Below are 13,040 nucleotides of genomic sequence, written 5' to 3' on the forward strand. Positions count from 1 at the left end.
GGGTGAATATTGTTGAGTTGGCATCTCCACACACGGGCCTACATAGCCCCCTTAATGTCAGCACATCCTTTGACCCCGAGGTGAAGCGCTACTGTCTGATGGATACCCTGGTCTCTGTGTGTCACTGTCAAGCCCTGCAGATCTGTGAATGTCTAAGCGAATTAGTGCTCTTCCTGACCCATATCTCCAAGGCAAAGCTCTGTTACTATGGTAACGAGTCTGACCCAAGGGCCCCAGCAGCTCTACAGACAGGAATTGTTGAAGCACATAGTGGACAAAAAGGCATACATGCTAGGACACATTTACAATCATTCACATAAGCCTTATAAACTAGTTATGTATGGAGAGGTTTAACCCTTTCCAGTCACTAAAACCTGCTATAAATTAATGTGGGACCGTTGGCAAATTATTAAATCATGCCAAACCCTGAATAACCACCTATATCCTTCTAGCGCCCTGAGCTGTCAAGCAGCCACACAGCTTGCTAAGTGCTAACACTGTCACATGATAGGTGGGGCTACAGTAGCTCCAGAAAGTATTCATATCCCTGGACTTATCCCCATTTAGCTGTTACAGCCTGAATTCAACATGGATTAAAAATGTTTCATCACCCATCTACACACAATACCCCATAATGACAAAGTGGAAACATGTTTTTTTTGGCGCAAATGTAACAGAACTCTGTCATTTACATAAATATTGATACCCCTGAGTCAATACATCACCTTTGGCAGCGTTTACAGCTGTGAGTCTTTCTAGGTAAAGTTTAAACTCTGCAAAACCTGGATTATACAATATTTGCACATTATCAAAAAATTGTTATTCTTCAAGCTGTCAAGTTTGTTGGTGATCAATGCTAGACAGCCATTTTCAAGTCTTGCTATAGAGTGAGTGTATATTTGGCCTTGGGTTTTAGGTTATTGTCCCACTGAAAAGGTGAATTTGTCACCCAATGTCTGTTGGAAAGCAAATAAACAGGTTTTCCCTTTAGGATTTTTCCTGTGCTTAGCTTTATTGCGTTTCTTTTGATCCTAATAAACTCCCTAGTCCTTGCCGATGACAAGCATACCCATAACACGATGCAGCCAGCACCATATGAAGAGTGGTACGTTGGAATTGCCCCAAACGTTGCGTTCAAGACAAAGTAAATTTCTTTGACCAATTTTTTACGGTTTTACTTTAGTGCCTTATTGGAAACAGGATGAATGGTTTGAAATATTTTTATTCTGGCTTCCTTCTTTTCACTCTTATTTAGGTTAATATTATGGAGTAACCACAATGTCGATTCATCCTCAGTTTTCTCCTATCACAGCCATTAAACTAACTGTTTTAAAGTCACTATTGGCCTCATGGTAAAAATCGATGAGCGGTTTCCTTCCTCTCCGGCAACGGAGTTAGGAAGGACGCATGCATCTTTGTGGTGACTGTGTGTATTGATACACCATCCAGAAGTGTACTTAATAACTTCACCATGCTCAAAGTGATATTCAATGTCTGCATCTTTCATTTTTACCCATCTACCAATAGGTGCCCTTCGTTGTGAGGCATGGGAAAACCTCCCTGGTCTTTGTGGTTGAATCTGTGTTTGAAATTTACTGCTCGACGGATGGACCTTAAAGATAATTGAATGTATAGGGGACAGAGATGAGGTAGTCATAAAAAAAATTATGTTAAACACTATTATTGCACACAGAGTGAGTCCATGGAACTTGTTACACAAATGTTTACTCCTGAACTTATTTAGGCTTGGTATAACAAAGAGTTTGAATAATTATTGACTGAAGACATTTCAGTTTAATGGGGTATTGCGTGCAGGCCAGTGACACAAAATCTCAATTTAATCCATTTTTAATTTAGGCTGTAACACAACAAAAAGGTAGAAAAAGTCAAGGTGGGTGAATCATTTCTGAAGGCACTGTATATGTCCTCCAGCTATACCACAGTGTTTACACCCCGATGCTGCAGCATGACAACTTGGCTCTGTGTCAGAGATGGCTGTGATGGGTCACCGCTCAAGCACTACAAAGGGCAAAGATAAATAAAAATAAAATACAATTCATAGGTTACAGCACAGAGGTAAAAGGAGGGCGAATCCTGAATGAGATCCAATTGCCGTTTACAGGATTTTGTCTAAATCATGCATTGACGTCAATAAGATCTTGACATGAACATTTGGAGTTGTGCACGCGGATCTCCGAGGACTCAACACTAGGAGAAGTCAAATAAATCTGAAGATGAAGTGCAAACACAGTGCTGTGTTCTTAAGCTTCGATGTTTGTCTATTAATGCCTGCGGAAAATGACAGGTGCACCGCTGCAAAGGCTTTTCAAATGAAGCTCAAGATTTTTTTAAATGTGTGTCAAGGTAATGATACACAGCTTACCAGTGGGAGAGTTCATAATCACTGGGAGGAGCAGAGAAAGAGAGATTTCAATTGGATAGGAAGTATTTCACATGAAACATTTCAGGAGAATTGATAATCCTCACTGCGGGGTTCAGTCATTCTGTTCCTGCCTTTGAAATCCATACCCAGCGCATCAGATGCTCCGTCCTGCATAACTAACATTCCAGACAATCAATCACTTAAGACTGAGCCAAACCAGTACTAAACACTGTTCTGGCATGCATACACTACTTGAAATACTGTTTAATTTGATCTGAGAATTTAAGGAAATTTATTGCACCCAAATTGGCCATTTTAAATTAGGGTTAGGGTTCAGCAGCAGCATACCACCCTGCATACCACTACTGGCTTGCTTCTGAAGCTAAGCAGGGTTAGTCCCTGGATGGGAGACCAGATGCTGCTGGAAGTGGTGTTGGAGGGCCAGTAGGAGGCACTCTTTCCTCTGGCCTAAAAAATATCCCAATGCCCCAGGGCAGTGATTGGGGACACTGCCCTGTGTAGGGTGCCGTCTTTCGGATGGGACGTTAAAACGGGTGTCCTGACTCTCTGAGGTCATTAAAGATCCCATGGCACTTATCGTAAGAGTAGGGGTGTTAACCCCGGTGTCCTGGCTAAATTCCCAATCTGGCCCTCAAACCATCATGGTCACCTAATAATCCCCAGTTTACAATTGGCTCATTCATCCCCCTCCTCTCCCCTGTAACTATTCCCCAGGTCGTTGCTGCAAATGAGAATGTGTTCTCAGTCAACTTACCTGGTAAAATAACGGTAAAATAAATAAATACAAAATAAATATAATATTCAATAATGTAGTACCTAAGTTTAAAATTGGACCAAACATTCTTCTAACAATTATTAGACATTAAGAATACAAAGAAATTGTAAAAAAAATAAACACCCATGGACCCCCCCACACCAACAACACGTATATAGTATACATTCTCCATGTCTGACAAGTAGTATCGAGCTTTGTTTCTTCATGCTATGTAATGTACAGTCCATTCGGAAAGTATTCAGACCTCTTCTTCATTTTGTTACGTTACAGCCTTATTCTAAAGTGGATTAGATTTGCCCCCCCCCCCCCCCACAATCAATCTACACACAACACCACATAATGACAAAGCAAAAACAGGTTTTTAGAAATGTTGCTAATTTAAAAAAAATATTAAAATGGAAATAACATTTACATAAGTATTCAGACCCTTTACTCAGTACTTTGTTGAAGCACCTTTGGCAGCGATAACAGCATAGTCTTCTTTGGTATGACAAGCTTGGCACACCTATATTGGGGGAGTTTCTCCCATTCTTCTCTGCAGATCCTCTCAAGCTATGTCAGGTTGGATGAGGAGCATCGCTGCACAGCTATTTTCAGGTCTCTCCAGACATGTTCGATCGGGTTCAAGTCCGGGCTTTGGCTCGGCCACTCAAGGACGTGTCCCGAAGCCACTCCTGCGTTGTCTTGGCTGTGTGCTTGGTGTCACCATTCAAGCGTTTTTCTGTATTTTTACATTGTAGAATAATAGATCAGATATCAAAATGACAAACACATATGGAATCATGGTGTAAACACAATCTAAACATATTTTAGATTCTTCAAAGTAGCCACCATTTGCCTTGATGACAGCTTTGAACACTCTTGCCAATCTCTCAGCCAGCTTCACCCGGAATGCTTTTCCAACAGTCTTGAAGGAGTTCCCACATATGCTGAGCACTTGCTGGCTGCTTTTCCTTCACTCTGCGGTCCAACTCATCCCAAACCATCTCAATTGGTTTGAGGTCAGGTGATTGCGGGGCCAGGTCATCTGATGCTGCACTCCGTCACTCTCCTTCTTGGTCAAATAGCCCTTACACAGCCTGGAGGTGTCCTGTTGGGGAAAAAATGATAGTGGGACTATGCCCAAACCAGATGGGATGGCGTATCGCTGCAGAATGCTGTGGTAGCCATGCTGGTTAAGTGTGCCTTGAATTCTAAATAAATCACAGACAGTGTCACCAGCAAAGCACACATCCTCCTCCATGCTTCACGGTGGGAACCACACATGCAGAGATCTTCCGTTCACCTCGTCCGCATCTCACAAAGATCAGACCAAAAAGGACAGACTTCCACCGGTCGAATGTCCATTGCTCGTGTTTCTTGGCCCAAGAAAGTCTCTTCTTCTTATCTGTGTCCTTTAGTAGTGGTTTCTTTGCACTAATTATCCCATGAAGGCCTGATTCACACAGTCTCCTCTGAACAGTTGATGTTGAGATGTGTCTGTTACTTGAACTCTGAAGCATTTATTTAGGCTGCAATTTCTGAGACTGGTAACTCTAATGAACTTATCCTCTGCAGCAGAGGTGACTCTGGGTCTTTCTTTCCTGTGGCAGACTTCATGAGTGTCATCATAGCGCTTGATGTTTTTTGCAAATGCAATTGAAGAAAAATGTTCCGTATTGACTGACCTTCATGTCTTAAAGAAATAATGTACTGTCGTTTCTCTTTGCTTATTTGAGCTGTTATTGCCATAATATGAAATTGGTCTTTTATCAAATAGGGCTATCTTCTGTATACCACCCCTACCTTGTCACAACACAACTGAGTGGCTCAAACGCATTAAGGAAAGAAATTCCACAAATGAACTTGTAGATGTCCTGGAGGGCAGGCAGTGTGATGAGTTGGGCTGACCACACCACTCTTTGGACACCCCTGCCTTTGCGGGTGGTGCACTTGCCATATCAGGAGGTGATACAGCCAAACAGAACGCTCTTGTTGTTATTGGTAATCAGGCCTACCACTGTAGTGTCGTCAGACAACTTGATTCAGTTGATGGGTGAACAGGGAGTACAGGAGAGGGCTGAGCACAGACCCTTTTGGGGCCGCCTGATATTACCAGGTTCTGACCACGGTGCTGGTTTCAGCAATGTTAAAGGGATAGTTCACCCAAATTACATATTGATTTCCTGACCCTGTAAGCAGTCTATGGAGATGGTATGACAGCAACCCATGCTTTAGTTATGGTACCTATGTTAGTATTTTCACACTTTATGTCCAAATCACCCATAAGTATCTAAAAATTGATTGTGTAACTCAATGTTACTTATAGATGATTTGGATATGCAGTGTAAAATTCTAATTAGGTACCATTGACTTGCACTGGATTTATGCCACAAATACTAAAAAGTTAACATTTAAAAACAATGGCCAGGTAAACAAAACCAAAGAACGGTTTGCTGTCATACCTTACCAAATAGCAGGAACAGCACCACCTTGTGGTCAGAACCTGGAAATCAGAACCTGGTATCAGGATGTAACAACTTCAATTACACATTTCTCTGAAGGAAAAAACACACAAAAAACACACTAAATTCACTGGGAACACATTACATAGGATGAATAAACAATACTCGGAGACGCAGTTCCACACTACTTGTCAGACAGAACTGATCATGTATACTTGTTTGGTTGGGATTGGCATGGGGAGGGGGGTCCGTGGGTGGCTTTTGTACATTTCTTTGGATTCCTCATGTGTTACTCATTGTAAAAAAAAAAAGGTTGGTCCCAATCAGATGTTATGTACTATATTTATTCAACATTCTACGAATCCAATAAATTAAAATGTTGAATGTGTGCAATCAATTAGCTTATATTTCAACAAAATAATGTTGCAGGAATCTTACCTGTTTCGAACTACATAAATTATTTCAGAACAAAACCGGATGGCGTGTGTGTCATGGCTTGCTGAAATGACGCAGAACGACCCTGTGGCCCGTATAGTACTGGATTTACCTAGAATCCATAGTAGCCTATTCACTGTGAGGATTTAAAATATATCTTCATCACACACTAGTTTGTTATTCAAGAACCCAGTAAATCCTGACATGTTCTGATGGGTGCTCCAGTCCAAACTGCCAAACATACGTAACACCCTGGTGGTTCCGTAGGGACTCTTATGTTTAATCAGTCTGATACCATTAGCAGTTTCACTGCAGAATGCTACTGCAGGTAGAAGAACCTTAGGTAACAACACAGCCTGCCCCCTGACAAAGTATTCAAAACAAAAAAGTCTAACTTTCTTCTAAATAAAATGTATGGCAGCGGTGTTTGTTGGGGCAGTAAGACATGTAAGGATTTGCATACGTAAACGTGGATGGATGAGAAAAACACCCCATTTCAGCTGCTTATTCCAGCTTACTGTTGGAGAACTGTCTGAAGTCATCAAAGCTAAAGACCTTTTCTCAAAGCTAAGCAACTCAGTTGTCAACAGAAGGGAAGCTTGAGAATAAACCTTGAAGCATGTAAGAAAAAGCACAAGTCTGAAGTATGACATTTCCATATCTCCTGAAGCCAAACTCCATAAGCTTGTGCTGTAGTCATCCCATTATATAAATACAGGGCGAGGGTAACACACCAAACATAAACATACACCCACATCGTGACAAACCTAAGAAGCACAGATATTTGAAAACGTGCACACACACACACACAAGAGGGAACAGAGACACTGGAAAGAATGGGAGTACATTCTCAAACACCCTTAAGAGAAAACTAAAAATAAAGTTATAGCGCCAGTGAAGAATAACATAATCCTCCGACTGTGACAACTACATTTCCATGGAGGATGCATCCGCAATGGCCTTTTTACAGGACGTTCAGCCTGACAGCTAGCCTGGCGACAACACAAAGAGAAGAATAACAACAAACCACAGTTAGATCGTTCCCCTCTTAACGCTCAATGTGTGGCTAAAACATTAAGACAACACCAACATCGTGGAGAAAGCAAATGACGCACTTAACGCTCAATGTGTGGCTAAAACATTAAGACAACACCAACATAGGAGAAAGCAAATGAGGTGTAATATACAGCCTCGATGAGTTTAAGACAGTTTAGGCTAACAAGCTGACCACACCACTCGCGGTGCAAAATAAATGTACACATACTCTAAAAATTAGGGGTTCAATAAGGGTTCTACGACTCTTAAAGTTTTTAACAACCTTAGGGTTCTTGGCACTGAAAATTGCCCCCGAAAGGTTCTTCCAAGAACTCCATAGATGTTCATCGAGGAACCTCCTTAGTTAGTGGGGGTTCTTGCAGGAACATAACTGCCCAAATGAAACAATTGGACTTGAATTTGAAAAGGACAACATGTGCAGGCACTTAAGCAAAACATTTTTATTTATTTTTTTATCTCCTCAGTTTAAGGTATGTCCCTTGTTTGATCTAAATTGATATTGTTTTATGATGATACCATCTATCTTTTCATATTTTGTGCAAATATTTCTAAAACATAAAATTGACACAATTCAATAAATATCAATCAACAAAGAGGTAAGAATATGTAGGCTATAAGAATATGTTGAAGGCTAGCTGTATTGGGTGCAGATGACTGAACTGCTCACTTTCATGTCTGCAGGTATACAGACGAGGAGGCATACAGGTATGTCAACTGGTATGTAATACAGATCACAGTTACCATCCTCCTCCCTTATCTCTTCAATAAATAAAGGTATGTGTATGAAAACCATCATCAAAACAGTTTTTTTCCATCCACATTTACCACAAAAAACAAGTTAGGAACACTGTCCTGTGCATGTTTTGTTAATCTGTATAATTACAAAAACGTGTTTTATTCATTCACAGACTTCACCCTCCCTACACCTCTGATGAATATGACAGGAAACCTGTTCATTCACCATGCACTGCTAAATCATTCTGGCTATGGATACGGAGAACATCAACACACCAGAGGATAAACCCATTGGACTTGGGGCTCTGCTGGAGTTTACCTCATATTTAGATTTTTTGTCACTAAAATCATAATAAACACCGACAGAAATATTGTGTTATGCATATTATTAATAATAATAATAATAATAGGGGACGGGGGGGGTAGTTAAAAATTGAACCCCAAAAGGAATTGTCTTGGTGGTCTCAAACTTCTTCCATTTAAGAATGATGGAGGACACTGTGTTCTTGGGGACCTTCAATGCTGCAGATATTTTTTGGTACCCTTCCTCAGATATGTGCCTCGACACAATCCTGTCTCGGAGCTCTACAGACAACTCCTTCGACCTCATGGCTTGGTTTTTGCTCTAACATGCACTGCCAACTGTGGGACCTTATATAGACAGGTGTTTGCCTTTCCAAATCATGTCCAATCAATTGAATTTAGAGAACACACGATTTTGTGTGACTCAAAACTGGTCAAAATTCTACAAAGATCCAGAAAAAAAAGTGCATTTCAGGTAAATCAAATCAAACTTTAATTTGTCACATGCGCCAAATACAACAAGTGTAGACCTTACTGTGAAATGCTTATTTATTTACTAAATAAACAAAAAAATTATAAAAAGTAACAATAATGAGGCTATATACAGGGGGTACCGGTACCAAGTCAATGTGCAGGGGTACAGGTTAATCGAGGTAATTTGTACATGTAGGTAGGGGTGAAGTGACTATGCATGCATAATAAACAGTAAAATAACAACCCAATGTTTTTATCACAGGACAAATTAGCTAGCAACAGCAAGCTAAATGTTTCATGTGTTTGGACCTGTCCCAAAATGAACGTAGTTGGTTCAGAGTTGGTTTTGATATTTCAACCTGGTGTCCTGATGGCGTCTGGTGTGGATGTACAAAATCAACATCTAGACAGTATGTAATGCTAGGCTAAGATATCAAACGTAACGCTATTGAAAACCACTGGCCGTCAGCTCTTTTCCCACATTTAGGTCATGGCTCTAGGGTTTCAGCTGGGCATGACATCTACACATACTGCACTCCAATACAGTCAGCAATAAGATATTCTCCAACCGGTTTTCAGGGGCAGGTGAGCAGGGCTTTCCAAGTAGGTTCTAAAAGGAGAGGTGAACCCATGTGGTGGTCAGTCTACCTGCACAAACCCTATGTGACTGCACAGTCTCCTCAGGTGGGAAGCAATGATGCAGAGTGTGCAGAAGGGAGAGTCTGTGTGTAGCGAGTATATTCAACACTGCACTAATGCAATCTGCAGGCCTGCTACTGAGCTGTCCCTATCAATCAGCTGAGACAAGCCTGACTCCACCAGGGCATCAGTGTAATCGCTCCCAGCGGGAGCGCGTCACATCAGCCACGGTTCCTGGCTTCTTTTGACCCCCCTTAAAAAAAGTACCATTAAAAATGGACACAGACTAGCGTTCTGAATGTGGCAGCCTTTAAAAAATGTATTTCACTGCCAATTAAAGCAATGTGGGAAGCATTCCATGTGTTCCCAATGTCTTATCTGGTAGCTAGCATACATTGGGTGCATTCCAATTCCTCATCTCTCTTAATGTTTCATCTTTAACTATTAGGCCTATAACAGAGACATTAGGTGGCAAAGCTCATTCTTTCCTTCAGATTAAATTCATAGCAACTGAAAAGATGGACTATATTCAAAATATAAATCTCAAAAGATGTGAACATCTTTCGTCAAGTTAGATGCACATCAAGGGACAAGGCCCACATACAGACAAGTGTAAAAAGCATCTTGGTACAGTAGACAGACAAGGCTACTCCCTCACTTCTCTACAGATGCATCTCTTAAGAGGATCACGCCATCAAAATACTCAGAGGGGATTTAGTCCACTTGAACTGAAAAACTGAGATCGGGATGTTATCTTGTAAACTTAGCCTCATCCTCTTTGTGATGCAAGAATGAAGATTTGTGTGCTCAACAAAAAGATTTGTACAGTGTGCAACAAAAATAAACTCAACAGACAACACGAATTCAACAAAGCTTTCTGTGTGGGAGGAATATAAACAAAAAAAGATAGATAGACCTTTCTATGAAGGAGGAAGCGGAAACTGGGACACTGCGTGCGAGTTTGCACATGCTGCATGATATTTCCTTTGGCCCTCGAGCTGTGTTGTAGACTTGGGAAACTGACCGGAATGTACCGGCCACGATACACTTCCATTAAAGGGCTTTGAATATGTCACTCAATAATTCAATATAGGCAGAAAGATTAACACTAGAGGAGAGACGTTTGAATGACGATGCTCATTATTTACAAGCAAAAACATCAAATCAATGTTTAAAGTTCCATTTAATCCTTAATTCAGTGTACTGTGAACCAACATCTGGTCGAAAAACATAAAATGCATACATCAGACTTCAATTGTTCACTAAGACAGAGACAAGACCTTGTCTTTCTAAGGGATAATTAGAATTCAACTGCTGGTGAGATTAACAAAATAACCAATTCGTTATGCCTCTGCAACAGAAGGTGACAAAAGATTGCCGACTGTAAATGGGTTTGTAAAAGACTGGTGAAAACCCGGGATAAAAGACGAGAGAAAGGAGAAGGAAGGAAAAAGAGACAAAGGGGAAGAAATTAGAAGTCGGGAGAGAGACACGTTAGTGATGATGGCACATGGCAGAGAGAGAAGAGGGCTTACCAGGTTCCAGCTTAATGACTTTAATGGCAGCCAACTCCCCAGTGTTGACATTACGGGCCTGGAGAACAGATGAGACAAAAAAAAAGAGAGAGCATTTATTAGCCAGCTGTCAGTAAGGGGTAACAGTGGGCTTTAGAGAGGACTGGCCTCTGTCACACCAACATTGTTTTTAAGCCTGAGAAAGTGTAGGCTCGATCAGTAAGTAGGCTGCTACTTGCAGGATAACATTGCTTACCTGCCAACTGGCCTTGCAGTCTAACACAAGCACGTGTCCAAAGTATTGTATGATAAGCTAGAATAATATATTATTCTATGTCAGCAACTATGCAAAGAGATGTGTGTGCGTTCAAGAGGCAAGTAAACATTCATAAACAAATTAGTTTGAACATGGATATTACTGAAGATGGATGATTCACCTTTGAAAAGCAAATAAGCTCAGACATTACAACACTTAATCAGTTAGCAGTCATCAATTCAAACAGAAGCTTATTGCGTTCTAAACATCAAACTGTTTTCTTCACAAATCACACAACCTAAATGAAAAACACAAACAGAGATGGAAACAGACTAAAAACATTGGCATTCCTTGACTGAAAGTAATTTTTATTATGCCTCAGAAAAATCTAACATGAGCTAGGTTTCTATCCAACTGGCGACAGATTTTTCATGCGAGTATTCTAAAACAATATGCACATTTCCCAACCAGAGAAGTGTTTCCATCAAATTGACTTGTTGCAGATGAAAGGCTGTGCGGTGATGACGTACAGCACATAAAATAATAGTTAAATGGGTTTCAATCGCATTTCCCATTCTGGTCTTGGGACGTGCGCTCTAGGCAACAGCTTGCAGACACAGTGCGGGTATAGCCTACATGAGATTATTATGGACAAAAAGCAAGATTGTTAAAAAATGTGTCAAAACGGCAGCCAAGCATAGATTATCATGTCACCAGAATAAGACCCTCAATATTTATTGGAGTATCAACCTCATCACCGTGCACTTTCACCACTCTGAAGTTAATATCTTATTTCATCGGTAGCCTAATAAAGGGCATACTTTCCTGAGTTGTAGCGGAAGGACCACACAATATCATCATGTGACTCCAAGATTACTCTGGGGGGGGGGGGGGACAATTGTTTGTAGACTTGTTCACATGAATATGCGTCTTAAAACCTATCTGAAACAAGCCATTACGCTTCGTTATTTTTATTCAGGTTATTCCTTATAAATATTAATTAACAAATGCCAGGTTGGAGAGGATGTCGCATTTTCATGTTGACAACATTAACGGAGTCAAAATGAAGATATATTTCGTAACTTATCCTTGTCTGTTGGCTTTTCTGCATCTAACATTTAAATACATTTCCTATTTTGACGCACAAAACCATTTAAACAAAGTCTGATGGGTTTCCTCCCACTTTTCCTGAAATATTTGCATATCACAAACCCTGCTGTTGCAGTCATTCGATGACTATGGCATATGTTCTTCAAAGATAGATAAATAGTTTTGCCTAAGCTACTGAAAATAGGCCTTTTACAAGATTAAAATCATGACAGGAGTGTTTGATTCTTATTAAAAAACGACGGAGTCCAGACAGGCTAATTTAGGAAACTTTCTGAATGGACATGGCCTAGAGAGAGAATCAGCGAACTCAAGCACACTCCCGTAAAAGCACCCGCAAAGCAAAGCCACCAGCGTGTCGGACAAAAAAAAAAGATTTATCCTTTCCTTAAAATGTATTTAAAAAACCTAGGCCTACCTTAGGCTTTCCGAAAGTAAGCTATAATGAATTCACAAGGGAAGTATGAAGGTGACAGCTATGCTATAGTAAAAAATATATATATATAACTTCTCCATAGCCTATTTATCAGCGATGCTGATTATCGAGGGGCGAGTGTTTCAAAGATTTTTCAAATACTGAGGATTATTACAATTTGAATGGAAGAAAAAAAGATACTTTGTTGACTTACTGGGTGATTTTTTATTTGATTTATTAGGATCCCCATTAGCCGGGGGGAACCTAATTGTTCCCATGGTGGCATGTCTGGTGGAGTGAGTGAGTGAGTGTATGTTGACCATTGAAACTATTTAGAAATTTCCAGAACAATGTTTCTTATAAAAACATAAAATTACTGTCAAAATCATTGGCATATACAGTACCAGTCAAAAGCTGACACCTACTCATTCCAGGGTTTTTCTTTATTTTTACTATTTTCTACATTGTAGAATAACTATGAAA

At 40.3% G+C, this 13,040-nt stretch overlaps 1 protein-coding gene across 14 annotated transcripts in view; it reads right to left on the reverse strand.

Moving 5' to 3' along the window:
- Positions 1-13,040, reverse strand: part of LOC129858798 (mitogen-activated protein kinase kinase kinase kinase 3-like) — a 68,223-nt gene that overhangs the window by 22,771 nt on the left and 32,412 nt on the right. For 8 of the 14 annotated variants that reach the window (XM_055928077.1, XM_055928112.1, XM_055928093.1 and 5 more), the window contains exons 2-3: positions 10,801-10,858; positions 2,384-2,404 (exon numbers count right to left, since the gene is read on the reverse strand). In XM_055928077.1, coding sequence (XP_055784052.1) covers positions 2,384-2,404; positions 10,801-10,858 — 79 coding nt within the window. The remainder of the gene's footprint in view (positions 1-2,383; positions 2,405-10,800; positions 10,859-13,040) is intronic. The other 6 variants (XM_055928123.1, XM_055928118.1, XM_055928098.1 and 3 more) reach the window with 1 other exon arrangement.

Source organism: Salvelinus fontinalis, chromosome 1 (genome assembly GCF_029448725.1).
Source record: "Salvelinus fontinalis isolate EN_2023a chromosome 1, ASM2944872v1, whole genome shotgun sequence".
Taxonomy (NCBI): domain Eukaryota; kingdom Metazoa; phylum Chordata; class Actinopteri; order Salmoniformes; family Salmonidae; genus Salvelinus; species Salvelinus fontinalis.